At 37.8% G+C, this 15,642-nt stretch overlaps 2 protein-coding genes across 4 annotated transcripts in view; both read left to right on the forward strand.

The window, feature by feature from the left end:
• The window catches only part of CycD (cyclin D), a 140,342-nt gene extending 129,449 nt beyond the window's left edge, over nucleotides 1-10,893 (forward strand). For both annotated transcript variants that reach the window (XM_076623823.1, XM_033345821.2), the window contains 2 exons: nucleotides 2,937-3,082; nucleotides 4,236-10,893. In XM_076623823.1, the coding sequence (XP_076479938.1) occupies nucleotides 2,937-3,082; nucleotides 4,236-4,448 (359 nt within the window). In that variant the 3' untranslated portion in view covers nucleotides 4,449-10,893. The remainder of the gene's footprint in view (nucleotides 1-2,936; nucleotides 3,083-4,235) is intronic.
• A 624-nt stretch (nucleotides 10,894-11,517) lies between these two features.
• LOC117160041 (calcium-independent phospholipase A2-gamma) lies at nucleotides 11,518-15,575 on the forward strand. Of its 2 annotated transcripts, none has more exons than XM_033340437.2 (8): nucleotides 11,518-11,829; nucleotides 12,272-12,668; nucleotides 12,743-13,109; nucleotides 13,185-13,397; nucleotides 13,513-13,721; nucleotides 13,829-14,027; nucleotides 14,144-14,347; nucleotides 14,441-15,575. In XM_033340437.2, exons 1-8 carry the CDS (start codon nucleotides 11,762-11,764, stop codon nucleotides 14,692-14,694), a joined length of 1,911 nt encoding a protein of 636 aa, XP_033196328.1. In that variant the 5' UTR covers nucleotides 11,518-11,761; the 3' UTR covers nucleotides 14,695-15,575. The 2 variants fall into 2 exon arrangements, with proteins under 2 accessions (XP_033196328.1, XP_076479937.1); XM_076623822.1 differs by lacking the exon at nucleotides 11,518-11,829 and adding an exon at nucleotides 11,983-12,137.
• Nucleotides 15,576-15,642: the final 67 nt, after the last annotated feature.

The following is a 15,642-nucleotide window of genomic DNA, read 5'->3' on the forward strand; positions in this document are numbered from 1 at the left end:
TCTCTTTTTTTATTTGTCGTTAATGTTGGACTCGTGTTCGTACGGATCTTTCGCGAGCTAAAACGACGACATTCGATCCACTTCTTCGACGAGGAAGCGAAACGATGCGTCGTTGCTCCATACACGTACGATGTCACAAGGAGGAGATGCACGTTCGAATATTAGCGCGCTAGATCCGTCGGTTTCGCGCTCTGCGATGTATCGCAGGCCTCGATGAGAACTATAAAGATGTCGGGTAAAAAACTAGAGAAGAGATTTTAATTTAGTCGTGTTTTCAGAAGCGAAGAGAAGAAAAGGAGACGTGGAAGTAGAATGAAAAGAAAGGCAGGAGAGGACGTTAAAGAGGAAAGGAGCCGAAAATGAATATGAGAATAGGGAGGGAGGCCAAGAGAAGGAAGAGGGAGGAAGACCATCGAGGAAACACGAGCAAGAACAAAATGCCGCTAGAATGAGAAGCAGTCCTGAGGGAAAGATGGAACGAAGTAGGCATCGGAAAGAGAACAACGGCGAGGCAAGGTAAGGCGAAGTATGCGACCAACTTCTAGAAAGATCTATGGACAGAATCATACCGAAGTCTCGAAACGAAGGTAGAAGACCCGGAGAGCATCGAATTACGCGAACGAACTCGAGAACCACGTAGAAACAGTCATGGAGCGAGAGAAAGGGAAGAAAATCAAATCCGGAAAAGTCGCAGAAAAACATGTTCCCGAGATGAAACGTGGGAAGAAGCTGCGCGTATGCGAATAGAGTGTACAAGGAAATAAAAGATTCGGATAACGTTGCACAGGACTACGAGGACGCTACGCGGAGTAGCAAGAAGAGTAAGAGAGAAGAGTAAAGCCTGAAAGAGACGAAAGAACTGAGATTCTTAAAAAAAAGCAGAAATCCGTTGCAGAAGTACGATCGGAGTATGACGAGAAAGAAAAGAGAATGGAAATGGATGGAGCGGGGGTGGTCTTGATGGAGGAATGCCGTTCTCCAATAGTAATTCGCCATCCCCGAGGACAACAGAACGCACCTGCACCAGCTTTATAACTCTCTTTCTTCTTCCTCTTCTCTTTCGCGGCTCTGCAAATTTAAGAGCGGCTTCGCGGAATTCCATTCTTAATGGCTTTATTACGGCGTGTGCGTGCGCGCACACACGCTGCCCGTTGAATTTCAGCTTGTCCATCGGACATTTCGGTTGTCCAGGAACCTGTTCCCATCTTTCCATGAATGAATAGCGCTCGCGTTTGAGAAAAATCCACACAAAACGCGCGCCGGACTATATATTACCGGCACAAAAGGACGAATACGATCGCGTCGATGATCGTCACGTTTATCGTCGATCTCGAGGCCCGCTTTGCGAATAGTTCGCTCGTCGCCCATGCCGCTCCGTTGCCGCGTCTAATCGTCAAGCTCGTTTCATCAAACCGATCGATTTAAAGACACGGCCAGTCGGTCCCTCGTTACTTCTTCCACATCGTATTTACCGTATAAGATGTACGACGAAGTTTTATTCGTCGCATGAATACGACGTACGGCGGACTCCTCCGCCTTTTCGTTTCTTTTCCGGGAGTATACGTTACTTTAAGGTGTACCGTGTTCAGAGCGAATATCGACACAGTACGTGGATTTCTACCCTTCTGTCACCTGTATCGAATACTTTTCGTAATCCTAACAAAACATGTCTTGGTTAATAAAAGCATCTGTTTCCGATAATTTGGCGTAAAACAACAAATTAGAAAAAAAGAAGATCCACAACCTATTCCGCCAACAAAGGCATTAGAAAGTCCGGGATGGCAGTTTTTCGGCCAGATGTGTTTATCGTTAGGTGATTACCGGGACCGAATTCGTACCTAAACCTAACGAAGACAAAAGATCCTGTAGCCCATTCCCTGGCAATTGTTTGCCATTGTCGGTGGCCCATTTTTAAAGTCACTGGCGACAGCATGGAGATTAGCACAGCTCGCTAAGGTGGCGAAAGCTTTCACGATGGAACTCGACCGTGTCAAAAAGCGCGAGGGAAGTGGAGAAATAAAGAGAGAGTTGTAGGTTGTGCGTTCTGGTGTTTGCTGAGTCGGTAACCTTTGGGCTTGGCACCACCAAGGCCGGACTTTTCAACGTCGTAAATCTCGTTTCGAATACCCTTTTCCTGGGACGTGTCTACCTGCGGTTCTATTAGCAGATTTTTTATTAGCAGAACGTGGAATGAAACGTTACACGGAATTCTAGGATTCGTTTTCATGGCCGCTTCTGTTAACGCGCTTCGACGACGAGATACGATCGAACGTTGGACTATCCTATCCTTCTCTTTCTCTGTTTCTTTTTTTTTTTTGGAAATAATGGTAACGTGTTTTTGTCTTTTTCTAGTTGTGTTTTCGATGTTTCGAAAGAAGGTTCCTCGCCGGTTCGTCGAGAATCGGCTACTTCGTATGCCGTTCGTGTTACTCGGAATGGCTGAGAAGATGTGTGTTTGGAATTTAAGGAGCAATGTAAGGGAGTTTTATGTGCACGGTGGATGTTATGCAGGTGGATGTGGATGCAATGGGAATAAGGTTAATGCACGTGAGTGAGTGTCGAGAAATTTACTGTTTACACTTGACGATGTGCGCGAGTGCAATCAGATTTTTTTATTCTAATTCATTCGCCGAAACACGGCAAGGGAGTAGTTGCAGTTGCTCTCGAAAGTATTCCGACGCTTGTACGATCCTTCTACGAATGTATTACACGGGGAACGTTTTAAAATTTCGTTGGCGTCGTACCGAAACGCTCGACATCCATTAGTAGCCGTTACTTTACGTTCGATAATTAGAAGAAGAACTTGCGAAATTATTTGAACGTTTACAGGATCCTTTCACGAGTACGTTATACGGAATTGAAGCTCAGTTAGTAAATATCATTTTTAATAATTATAAGACACTGATAAGTTCGATAATGGACATGTTTTTTTGCAGAATACAAATTCTCCATGTATACGCCGAGCATGATCGCGGCGGCGAGCGTCGCAGCGGCCCTCCACGGTCTCGATTGGACAGGGAAAAGCGGTTACGGGCTGGCCGGCCTCCTCGACGAGTTAACTCGCATCACGGCTATCGAACAGGTTTGTCCTCGTGTTGATATTATTTCACGACGCCCGAGAGAAACCTCGGATAGCACTGTCAACGAGTAGATATAATCGCAGCTTGATTTGCACCTGGTTTATCCGAAATGTCGGAAATAAACGTTGCGTGACAGCTTCTGTGTGTCTGCTTCTGTGTGAGATTTATCAGATATTTTTAATTAACAAAGTTCAATCGCAAAGAGATCCATCGAAATAGCGGAATCGAAGGAGCTTTCGTCAGATTCGATTTACGATTTAAGGAAAACGTTTAAGTGAAAAAAAAAAAGAACAAATTAAATTTAAAACAAAGATCTCGAACATTGCAAATGGTTCGTTCTCGTTAACATATGGAGCACCTATCGGTGAAGTTTCACGCATGGATGAACGTGGAAATTATTCGATGTTTCGTCTTTCGTCGAACTGCGTTACAAATATAAAAGACAAACGTTTAAAAAACCACGTGGAGAGGTTGGTTTTCGCTTTGGTTCGAATCTGGACGGTTGGAGATTATGAATGAACAGAGGGGCAGGTGGCCAACATAGTTCTTGGTATACGTTCCTTCCTGCTTCTAAACACATGTGGTCGTCGAAAATATTGCGCTTACAGGACGTAGACCCCATGCCGAGCCATTCACGCGTGCACTTTATTTGCACTCGACGCATTATGAATGTATAGTCTGCGCGTGTTTCGAATCGTCTTTTCCCTTTCCCGTCACGCTGTGACTTTTTTCCCCGTAAACATGTGCCCGACACCTGCTACACTCCGCTCATCAGCACGTTTTTGCGCGACGTCTTGGCTGGATTCGCGAACCATCTCTCAAACTGCTTCTTGGAACTTTCTCTTGTCGATCAAAATTACACGCTAGCTCGATTAATTAATCGAATTATCTTACGCGTTCCTGTTCCTTCGGCCGTGCAACGAAATTCCCTAACGATTCATAAATCGATCGCCTTCTTTCTAATTTCTAACAAGAATCGTAACAAGTATTACGTTCTGTAACTTATAATCATTATATTCCGCAAAATCTATCAATCTCGATTCCCAGGATAACCTGTCCGACCCGCTACGTTTCTCAGAATGCCCCTGATTGAAATATTAGAGCCGTATCTAAGAAGCCAATTATAAGACCGATCGATGTTTCCTCTTCTTTCAGGACTACCTGCAAGGTTGCCTGGAGCAAATCGAAGAGATGGTATCTGAAGCGGTGGGTGCCGACGGTACCGGCGGGAACGGCCATCAGGTGACCGGATCATCTCTTTCGGGCACGTCGCAGAGGCCTCTGGGGGACGAGATAACCAGCCAGGAGAAGATCCTGGAACACGAGAAGGCGGGCACGCCGACCGATGTGAGGGACGTCCATTTTTGAGAGACGCCGCTGAGGGAAACTCTGGCCAGGGTGACTCTCTGCTGAGCCTAGAGGCCGAGGAGCGAGCGATGCCCAGCAGCGACGACGACAACGACAACGACGCTGAGGGACCCACGGCCACGAAGAGAATCAAGAGGGACGAGGCAAAGTTCGAGCTGAAGAACGCGCGAGAAAATTCTTGAAACGCAAAGAGCATACAACGCGCACAGGCGCGTGCGAAAGACACATAGATATATAAAATACGTTGTGTTTGCTCGACCGAATCGTCGTTTGGTTTCCCTTCGTCACCACTGTGAACGGAATCGTCTTCGAAGAAAGAGAGACAGATCTCGAAACGTGTTCGATATTTTAGTGTTCTGTACGGATTCTGTAGATTCATCGCGAAGATTCGTAAACCCAAACGCGGGACATCGAGGGACTAGGGACGTTTTTCTTTTCTTTTTTAAACAACCACTTCCCTTCGAACGCACGTTCGATTGTTCGCTGATCGTTGAGCGACTTGCGAGCGAAGGAGCGCTATCTTTCGTGGGCTCGACTGGCGGTGAGAGCACGTGATCGATGGAAAAACACGAAACAGTTTTAGTCGATCTATCTAGATAAAGCTATCGAATATACGTTATAGTTTTTACTCGGAGATCGAGCAACGATCAATGCCGAGGCGTTGTCCCAAAACGAATCGTAATTCCGCGTGCACAATTTATATATATATATATACACATATATATATAAAATATATATATGTATGCATGTGTGTGTGTGCTCGCGTGTGTGTATGTATGTGTGTATACATATATGCGTATGTATATGCAGAGGGTCGGATAGCGAGCGCGAGGGTCCAAGGTCTCGATGGGCCCCCTTTGTTATTTAGTTGTACGCGTTTTTATTCGCGAATATCCGTGTGCATCCGATCGTTCAAGGCATCGGAATTGGTTTTGTTCTCAATTCATTGACAGAGACTACGTGTCGTCTCGTATCATGATCTAGAGTTTTCCGAGACTTTTTTCTTTTATTATTATAATACTTTTTTATTTTATTTTTTCTTTTGGGATTGAACGCCCTCTATTGGCGTTGCAGCATGGAACGTAGATCGATCGAAGATGCGGAACTTGAAAAAGTCTGAACTGTTTTTTATACTTCCGTTCGAGACAATGATTCGATAATTTAGCCCTTTGAAAGTTAGATTTCATTTTGCAGAAAGATGTTCGTTGGTGCAAGGAAAGGTAGCAAGTAAGAGTAAATCGTTTGACTAGGAATGTAAGTCGAATGTGAAATATTTGAGCGTCGTTTATTTAAGTATCGAATGTTATACAAAATAGAAGGAATCGCGAGACACGAGCGTGTACTCCATTCTCGCTTCGTTGTCTCTCCATTCCCCCCCCCCCTCCCCGCCCGAAACATTCACGTAATTATCATGCAATGTTCTTTCTGCATACGATATTGAAACGTTCGGCAACTTTCACGATAATGTCAGCTTTCGATCGGATTCGCTTCGCGTTAATTCGAGGCTGGAAAAGAAGAAAAGAAACTGATCTGCGAAAGGTTAATAACAGATCGACGAGTATCGGAGGAAAAAGGAACAAAAGTAAACTGCGTGTAATTTAAAACTCAACGGTTAAATCTTGTTAAAAGAAGAAAGAGACAAATGTATCGTTAAAAGAGAGACACTGAGATTACTCGAACGTGAGAAATAAAACGAATAAAAAGAATAAAACATGCGATTCTAGTAGCATCTTCGAGAGAGACCCGAAAAGTAGCAAGAGATACGAAACGCTTCGACGATAATTTCGATGATGGTCGAAGGAGAACAGAGACCAGACGTAGAATTAGAAAAGAGGAGACCGGAAGGCGTGCCGTTGAGGGAAGGCTATGCAATACGCTTTGTGCATCTATTTCGCAATAGAATTGTACACTTAACTTTTAGTAGCCGGACGACGAAGCTATCGCGCCAATTTCGTGTATCGTTTAGAAAATTAGAGAAAACCGTTAAAGAAAGAACAACAAAATGCGGACCGATTCTTTTCTATAAGGCTAGAAAGAAGAGGAAAGAAAAGCAAAAGAGGGGAGAGAAGAAATACAGAAAACAAGGAATAAAAAGTTCATATAGTCAAATCCAGTCATGTAGTGTTTTGTACATAGGTATACATACGAGAAAAGTTATATATATATGTACACATTATATATACACGAGGTGTGTGCTTGCGCGCGAGTGAAGAGAGATAGTATGATACGAGAGAAAGGAGGAGGAGTACGAAGAAAGGGAAAACGTTGATCGCGCGTGCGAGTTTATTACAGCGAGATGTCGAATGGAATAGGGAAGCGTTTTAGAGTAGTAGATAGAAAAAGGAAAATATAGTTCCCTTTTGTTTTTTTGTATTTACGTTTACAATAATTGTTAATCCAAATGTGTTTTTTCCTTCCGGGAGCTGCGGCACAACCCGTCGCTTATTCCACTCGGTTCCTAAGATCGGTTGTGCCACGCCCGATGTGCATTTGTGAACGCTCGATGATGCGCGGTGTGTGGATGTGTGGGTTATACGTGCGTGTACATGCGTGTGTGCCGAATTTTTCGTAAGCAGAAAAGAAAGAAAAAAAAAGGAAAAAATGGGGAAGAAAAGCTTCAACGGCGTAACCAGAGGGTTTCGAAATTCCAAAAAAGATTTATAAATAACTTTTTACCGTCGAATCTGCTGGTATATGCATTTCAGATTACATCTTTTTAACTCTTTTTGATATATTAATATGTAAATACATATTATTATGCATATCATAAAGCTGATTTACGATGGCTTCTTGTAGCATGTATCGTATAACTATCACGCGCGATGCTATTCGTTCTATTAAAGAAAACATCGCAGAAATGACAAAATAGCGAATTAGTATGGAATTTCTACTGTCTGTGCACCAGACAGGCTAAAATAATTTCTGCTGATCCTTGAGTTTCTTTTTTTTTTTTTTAAAGAACTTGATAAAAGGATTACTTTGATAGTTAAACCGAGTCAGTCTAACATTTGCACGCTCGAAACCAGCACTCTGCATTTGGCTATTCTTCTCCCAAAACCGCGATTGTAAATATGTAGGAAAGCTATACGAGGCGTACTATTAAAAGTTAACACAGTAGTCCGTGTAAGATAGAGTGTCGAGTAACGTGGCAGTGCGATAGAATCGAGAAAGAGAAATTGGACGAGGAGTTTAAATACGAGTAGAATCGGACGTTTAAACGTTGTCTAATAATTGAACTATTTTGGTGCTGTGATTTTTATTCTGTGGGTTTGCTAGATGTGCATGGAACCGCTGAATGAGATTTTATAGAAATTTCATTTATATATTATAGCGAATGTCTTTTTCGTGTTCGTTCGAGAAACAGGCATTTGGAAGAAAGATTCAAAGTACAAAATCAGAAGATGTAACACGTCTCAATTACTAATTAGGACAAGGTAGTCTAAATAAGAATTTGAATACTCGAAAACAATGAAATTTGATATCCGTGTATTTTATAAAGTCATCGATTGTTATTCGAAATGCGTAAAATTCTTAAAATTAGAACGATTAAAGGGAAATTTTCGAATTTAGGTCTTTGTACATAAATCACCCCTTTCCAAATTTGTAACTCCAAACCACAAAAAGAAAAAAAAAGGAACAAAAGAAAGAAAAAGAAATACCAAAAAGAAAGATTCTCATCGCACAGATCCACAGCACCAGAAGTGTTGAACCTCAACTACTATCGTTCATCCAACGTATTTAACGTTATTATACGCATAAACTCCCTTTTAGAAGACAAAATATAAACGTTTAATCGATCTATCCTCCTTAATCTACGCTGTATGTACGTATAATTAGATTGCCAAGTAGTTGAAGCAGAATATTATCCGACGCAAAACCAAAACGATAAAAATAGAGAAAATAATATAAATCCCAATGTCTAATGTCGTGAAAATGGAAACAGCTCAAACGACAGTAGTTGAGGCTAGCGTCCAATGTTCATCGAAAAAGAAACAAAAAGGAAATAGTAAAAAGATAAATAATCTACGAACCCATTAGTACTTAAAATGCGTCGAGTAGAGTAAAGGAGAGAAAAAGAGGGGGAGACCGGAGTTCGGGGAACGCGAGTTCCTCTTCTTCCCTCGAACTTGAAAAATGAACGAAACGAACCTATCCTACGAAGAGAATAAAAAGAGGAACTTGCTAAGAGGAGAACAGGGCGGGAAGAGGTACACGCGTTTCGTCCGCTCTCAATGAAAATCAATCTGCGCATTCCGACTAAGAAGTAAGAAAACGATAAAGAAAAAAAAAAAAAAAACAGAACGCAAGAAAATGGCAGAAATAGCCCAGTGCCACAGAACGAAACCTAGTTAGTAACATACTCTTCAAGTAACCAAATCCTAGTACAACGTAGAGAGAGATCGAATAATATAAAAGAGAAGAAAGAAAGAAAAAGCAAATGATATGCAGTCTGGTGTACGCATGGCTGACCTTTTTCATACTTGTACTACTAGCGTACGATAATGCGTTCTCTGTGCACGCACTTCTAATATATACATGTATCTGTATATATATCGTATACTATGTATCGTATATATACAAATAAATGTATATACGTATATGTACATATATATTTGTATATTTTAAACACGTATCATTGTGTACCTTGGAAGAATGGGATCATTGTCGAGAGACGGGGGAGGGACGCATCGGAGCTACATCGGGCAATTGTAAACCGAAAATGACGGTGCCTTGATGCAGGGTCCCAGATTTTCTTGTACGTTCGATCGAAATTCGAGGTTTGAAGAAATACTTCTTCAAAGTTTGCCTCTTTTTTTCGCCAATCGTCCATTCGAAATTATTATTTTATATTATATTAGCTAGAAGTTAAAGTTCTTCGAGGAAATTTATAAATTTCGAAGGAATTCCGGAGGAAAACTAAGAACGTTACTTTGTTTAAATCCGTTTGCTAGAAACGTATAGAATCGTATTTAATTGTGGAATTTATCGTGGTGGTTCTTTTATGGGCCTTTATTTTATTAATAGTATATTGGCTATATGCGTAGTAGGACATTACATATGTTTACATAGTCGTCTTCTAATTTGTCTTTTATTTCCTTTTTCGATTTGGGATCCGTGAAAATAGTTATTCGCATCGATTTTAAACGATCTTTTGTGAAGAAACTTTCTGTTTCGTTTTAAAGGTCCCTGTATGTGTACGTGGCATTTAGATTGATTTATTAAAGTTCTTATAATATCGAATTTATTTACGTTAATTTTTCGAGATTCGTGTCTCTTGGTGTTTTACCATTATATTAGTTTTTTGATATAAATCTGCATCGACATTTATTTGCTTCATTTACACAATATTCTTCGTTATTTTGTTACATAATAACACTATGTATCGCGTAATTACGAATGGACGAATCCTAAAAAAGGGCAAATTATTAACAGTATAGATATAAGCATGTATAAAAATACGTAGTAAAATAATTTCCAAAAGCGAAGAAGAAAACCCGAAACGATGGTGAAGTAGTTGCACTTGTCATAAAATAGAACTGTTCGGAGATCTGTGATCCTAGGTTGCGAGCCTGTTCCTAAATCGCGTCTCGTTCCAGTCGAACAACCCCGTTATTCCGCCCCTGTTTTAGCTTAGTAAGAACACGACGAGCTTGCGACACTCTTTTCCTTCTTTAATATCACCGAACGAAAAATAATCTAGCGCCACGGAAATTCTTTAATTTGTTTCCTTCTTCCACGAATAATCGTGGAACACGCGAGAATCCGATTATGTTCTTTTCTTTTTTTTCCTTCGTTCGATGCGAGTACAGAGTTTCGCTTCATTCAACGTCACGTGATTACGCTTCCTCTCAGCAATCCTAATCTTAGCCACGCTCCGCGTATATCAATAGACACGTTCGAAGCTCGTACCAAGAAGAGATTGAAGCTCAATTTTCCTCTTTAACGAGGATTCACTGCCAGATTCAACGGACGAAAATAATAGTGCACGCGCTCAATGACGAACTCGCATCGATCGCTATACATACTATTACATATGTTGTTTTCTCATTTCGTAGATTTCGTCGGTTGTTTTCCCCGATTTTTTCGTTCGCAGTAAAGCAACGCAATAGACATACCACTGATATACCTCAGACACCGCATACACCGCTCGAAACAGCATGTGTAGCTTTTTTTTTTTTTTTAAATCTCACTCACGGCGAAAGAGTGTGCAGAAGAATGAAAACAAAGAGTTATGAAAAATCAAGATGGATGTAACAATCACACTTATGCGTTACTTTTTAAACCTAGCACGTAAAAATATGATTTTTAATCGATAGGTGCGCGATTGGTTGTACCAGGCGAAAGTGAAAGCTTCGGTACGACAAACTTTGTACATATCCCACAGTGCGTAGTGTGACGCACACTCGAATGGAAAATAAAGTATTAATATTTTATACAGTCGTAAGACATGTCTTATTTATTGCTCGCTTCTTACCATCTTTACGTCGAGATAAAAAGATATTCTTTGGACGTCTTAGCACAGTTTGTACTAAGTAATAAACGAAAATATTCTAAAAATATATATTGTTTTAGAGCTGACGAATTCAAACTTTTAATATAATTCTATCATTCCATCATAAGAGCGCTACTGTCGTACGATTTAAAATAGTTATATTCCCTAGTTGCGATATTATGTTACTGCTTAAATAGTAGTTGAAAAGAAAAGTTAATAAACAATTCATTAATGAATTTTGTTATGAATTTGAAGAACAATAAAGCATGGAAGTTGAATAAACTTTATGGCTCACCGATGATAAACAAAAACAATGTCTAAATGCTTTCATTCATCGCTGTTCTCATCAATTGATCGCGGAATGCATTTCGCGTACAATTACCCAGACCTGTAACATAAACACTATTATGTTTACGTGCAAAGATCGTAAACAAAGATGTAAACAATATTGGTAACATGCGGCACTTATCCTCGTCGGTGTATTGATATTGGAGAGTCAAGTTGGTACATGGTTATCAACAAATCTTATTGGTGGGCTGGTATCGGGCCATATTATTTACAAAACGAGCCCCTCTAACTGCGTCAGCAGTTCTTTATATAAGTAGAATCAGCTATTGTCTATTTAGTATTTCAAGATGATTCGGTAAATGAACTCGTAATAACGAAGTGACATTAGTTAAAACTATTGCAGAAAAGGAAATCGGTATCAGCAATTTTTACGAATCGTTTTGCAAAATTTTCAGCAAATCGATAATCGCTAGTGTGATAAACTTTTATCATTCCCATATTCTCATCGTTCATACAACGAAACAAATCAAGAATGACACGAAATGTTATAACATATTATTACAGTGTGAAATATTATCAAAAGTTTCTCCTTTTGTCAAGGTAAACTATGGAACGTTAAGTTGTATTTCTTCGTTCAAGAATTATCATAACTAAAAAATTATCTTTCTAGTTCCTTTCCCAGTCTTAATTGTACCATTTTGTTATTTATATAACATGACGCACATGCGCTTGTGTTTGTGCTTTAATGTATAAAGTTAAATTAATAATAGTTGCACTTGTCCAATGAGTTTGCTTCGCAAAAATTCGTCATCTAATTTAAGCAATTACCAAATCATTTTGCATCATATTTTGTAGTGTGTACAACTTACTCGCTAAAGTTAATTATTTTTATCATTTTATGAACAATCGTACGTAACATGAAAACATGTTGATTGATTACTTATTTATAATTATACTTACTTAGTATATTTATTAATTATTTATATTGTTAATTGTTGCTCTCGCGATAAATACATAAATGTTTAATTCTTTGTACTTACAGACAGTTGACAGATAGTGCTACGGGTAAAGGTTATAGTGGAAGTGTTGATAAAAATAAATTATTAAATCGTTTACATACTTTGTGGAAAATGAAGATGTCCATGCAAAATCACTCGAAGATTTTATCGCAATTGAAAGATTATTTAAACAAAGCTGGTTATGATAAAAATTTGCAAATTATCTTCTCCAAATATTGGTTAGATTTTCTACAAAGAGTAACATATTCACAAATAAATACTTTGAAGAAGTTGTCAGCACTTGAATTTTCAAAACATATGAAGAATAATAATGATTTAGATACAAAACAAGGCGACATTAGTAAAATAGAAAAAGAGAAGGTAATACTGAATGTTCCAGAAGAAGAGACGTTAACTACCAGCTCTGTTCGATGTAAAAAGGTAAGTAATATATTTTGGATAATATGCGACATACTCAAAGATCTTATTTTCCTTATATTCTACGATTCTTTTAGCAAATTCATGAAGATAATATACAAGAGAGTAAACTTCAAAACAAAGCAGTATCACAAATTATTTCTGAGTTTCTTGGTGCACTGATATTTAATTCTGTACAAAGTAAAACAGCCAGATTAGTTGTACCACCAAAGTGGAAAGTAAATATTCACAAAGATATACCAAAACACAGTATTGCGTCTAGAACAAATCATGTCTTGAATAGTATAATAACTGCTGAATCAACTGCTTCACGTTGGAGAAGGATCGAAGATTTATTAGCACACATTGATCAATATCCAGAAGCTAGACATTATGCGATTAAAGGAGGAGCGATAAGAGTATTGCTTAAAACTAGACGAAAGGTTAAAGATGAACAAACAAAAGGTATACGATGATTTAAAGACATTATCTTGTTAACTATACGAGGAAGAGTATCCTGAATGCTTTTAAACTTCACAGCATCTATTAGAGAAGCATTAGCAGTATTGGGTTATACTGAACCCTTGCCTGGCAGAGGTATTAGAATTCTTTCCATTGATGGTGGGGGTGTGCGTGGAGTATTAGTTATAGAAATGTTAAAAAAACTTGAGCAATTGACAGGCAAGAAAACTCATGAACTGTTTGATTACATATGTGGTGTGAGTACAGGAGCTATTCTTGCTGCTGCTTTAGGTATGTATATAGTATGCTTGTTTGATTACAATAATCATCAACATCTATTTTTAAAATTTAATGTTATTTACCATTTGTCATTTTACATATAGTTTACTAATAATATTGTCTACAGGTGGACATAAACGAAAATCATTGTTTCAAATATCTGAATTATACAAGGAACTAAGTACTAAAGTGTTTACTCAAAGTGCAATAAAAGGTACGAGTAATTTGGTATGGAGCCATGGATATTATGATACAGCGCTCTGGGAAAAATTACTGCAAGAGAATATAGGAGACAAAGTTCTTATAAAAACAGTTCATGATCCTGCTGGTCCAAAAGTATGTGTGTTATTTCTTATTTATAAACAAAATATTGCATTACTTTATTGAGAATTGTTGAAAGTAAAAAATCTTCCATCTATGATACAATAGCTATTTTTTTTTAGTTTTCAGCTATATCTGCCGTTGTAAACCAAGAACGTGTAATGGCCTATGTATTCAGAAATTATACTTTACCTCATAAAGTCGAAAGTTTATATCTAGGATCTCATAAACATAGATTGTGGGAAGCTATTAGAGCATCTGCAGCAGCGCCTAGTTATTTTGAAGAATTTAAATGTGGTGGATACCTTCATCAGGATGGAGGTACATATCAATGTATTTCATAATCATTGAAGATTTCAAACCTAACCCTAACCCTAACCCTAACCATATAAAACAAGACTGACAGTGAAGTGTTCAAATACTCTAATTTTATGCAGGTATACTGGTAAACAATCCATGTGCAGTCGCATTACATGAAGCTAAAGAATTATGGCCAAATAATCCAATTCATTGTGTGGTTTCATTCGGAACTGGTCGCACGCCAAATCAAATTTGTGACAACAGCAAAGCGACAGAAATAGCGATTTCAAGTTGGAAAGACAAGTTTTATAAAATTTTGGATAGCGCGACAGATACCGAAGGTATTAATTTGCATAATAACTTCTAACATATTTATTTTACTATTTGAATTGAACATATACTTACACGTCAATAACGTTTAATATACCGTGTAGCTGTGCATATTATGTTGAACGATCTGCTGCCGGAAAACGTTTACTTCCGATTCAATCCATATTTAACGGAGATGTTGTCGATGGTAGAAATACGTCCTGAGAAAATCAATCAACTAGAACAAGATGCAAGAATGTATATACGTAGAAATGAAGAAAAGTTTCAAAAAGCTGCTGAAGTTTTATTACAGAAGAGAAAACTCCAACAAAAAATCATGGATTGGATTACATTACAAAGAAAAGTTTCAGGTCTATGAATTATTCTATCTCATAATTTATTCAAGCATTTCATAACTTATAAAGATATGTACATGTTACGTAAATACTAAGTACGAGTTTTATATTAATCGGACTTACAGACTTGCAGCGTATCTATATTTTATGAGAAAAGTTTGTTTGAAACAAACTAGTAACTAGATATGTGATGTAATTATTATTAATTCTAACATTTATTTAAAGCGTTAATATAACGAAACAAATATATTACATTTATTTATATTTGTTTTTGTAAATATTATATTGAAAATAATTTTGTGTAAAAAGTAACGATTTAGTTAACATATCAATGAACATGTACATACATGTGACCTCTGAGACATATGCACACATATTCACATGCATCAATAAAAGATGGTCATTAAATGACAAAGTACAAAGCATCATAAATAAATATATAATATTTATTTTAGCAGGACTGTTTACTATTGTACTTAGTGTAATTATATATTAATACACCAGTGACTTTTTTATTTTAATATTGTATTTCATAAATGATAACATTATTTTACTGTTTAGTATACATATATTTTAGCATACGTGCGCTTGTTTAGAGAATTGAAGCATTAAATAACTGTAAATAACAAAGTGATATATAATATAAAATATTATAAACCGCTGTGCCGCTAGTCCTAATGCTAGTCTGTGTTTTTTCACATAAGTAGTGAATATATTAATATGAAAATATATCTGTATAAAATAGAAAATGATCATGCGTATAAAATGTTTTATAATGTTTAAATGTTACTTGTTTCAAAGAACACTTTAAAGTATTACAATTCAGCTTTAACTAAGCCATTGTCAACTTCGTTAAAAAAATGTTATGTACTATAAAGATATTAAAATAACTAAATATATTTAATATTATTACGTTTCTCATTTATCGTTTTTGAAGACCATATGTTATTAAATTGAACTTTAAAGAAAGA

Source organism: Bombus vancouverensis, chromosome 13 (genome assembly GCF_051014615.1).
Source record: "Bombus vancouverensis nearcticus chromosome 13, iyBomVanc1_principal, whole genome shotgun sequence".
NCBI classification, from domain to species: domain Eukaryota; kingdom Metazoa; phylum Arthropoda; class Insecta; order Hymenoptera; family Apidae; genus Bombus; species Bombus vancouverensis.

Coding starts and splice junctions, on each gene's coding strand:
- LOC117160041 (XM_033340437.2), top strand. CDS start 11,762: ATGACACGAAATGTTATAACATATTATTACAGTGTGAAATATTATCAA. Junction 12,669..12,742: donor GCTCTGTTCGATGTAAAAAG/GTAAGTAATATA, acceptor CGATTCTTTTAG/CAAATTCATGAAGATAATAT. Junction 13,398..13,512: donor TATTCTTGCTGCTGCTTTAG/GTATGTATATAG, acceptor TATTGTCTACAG/GTGGACATAAACGAAAATCA.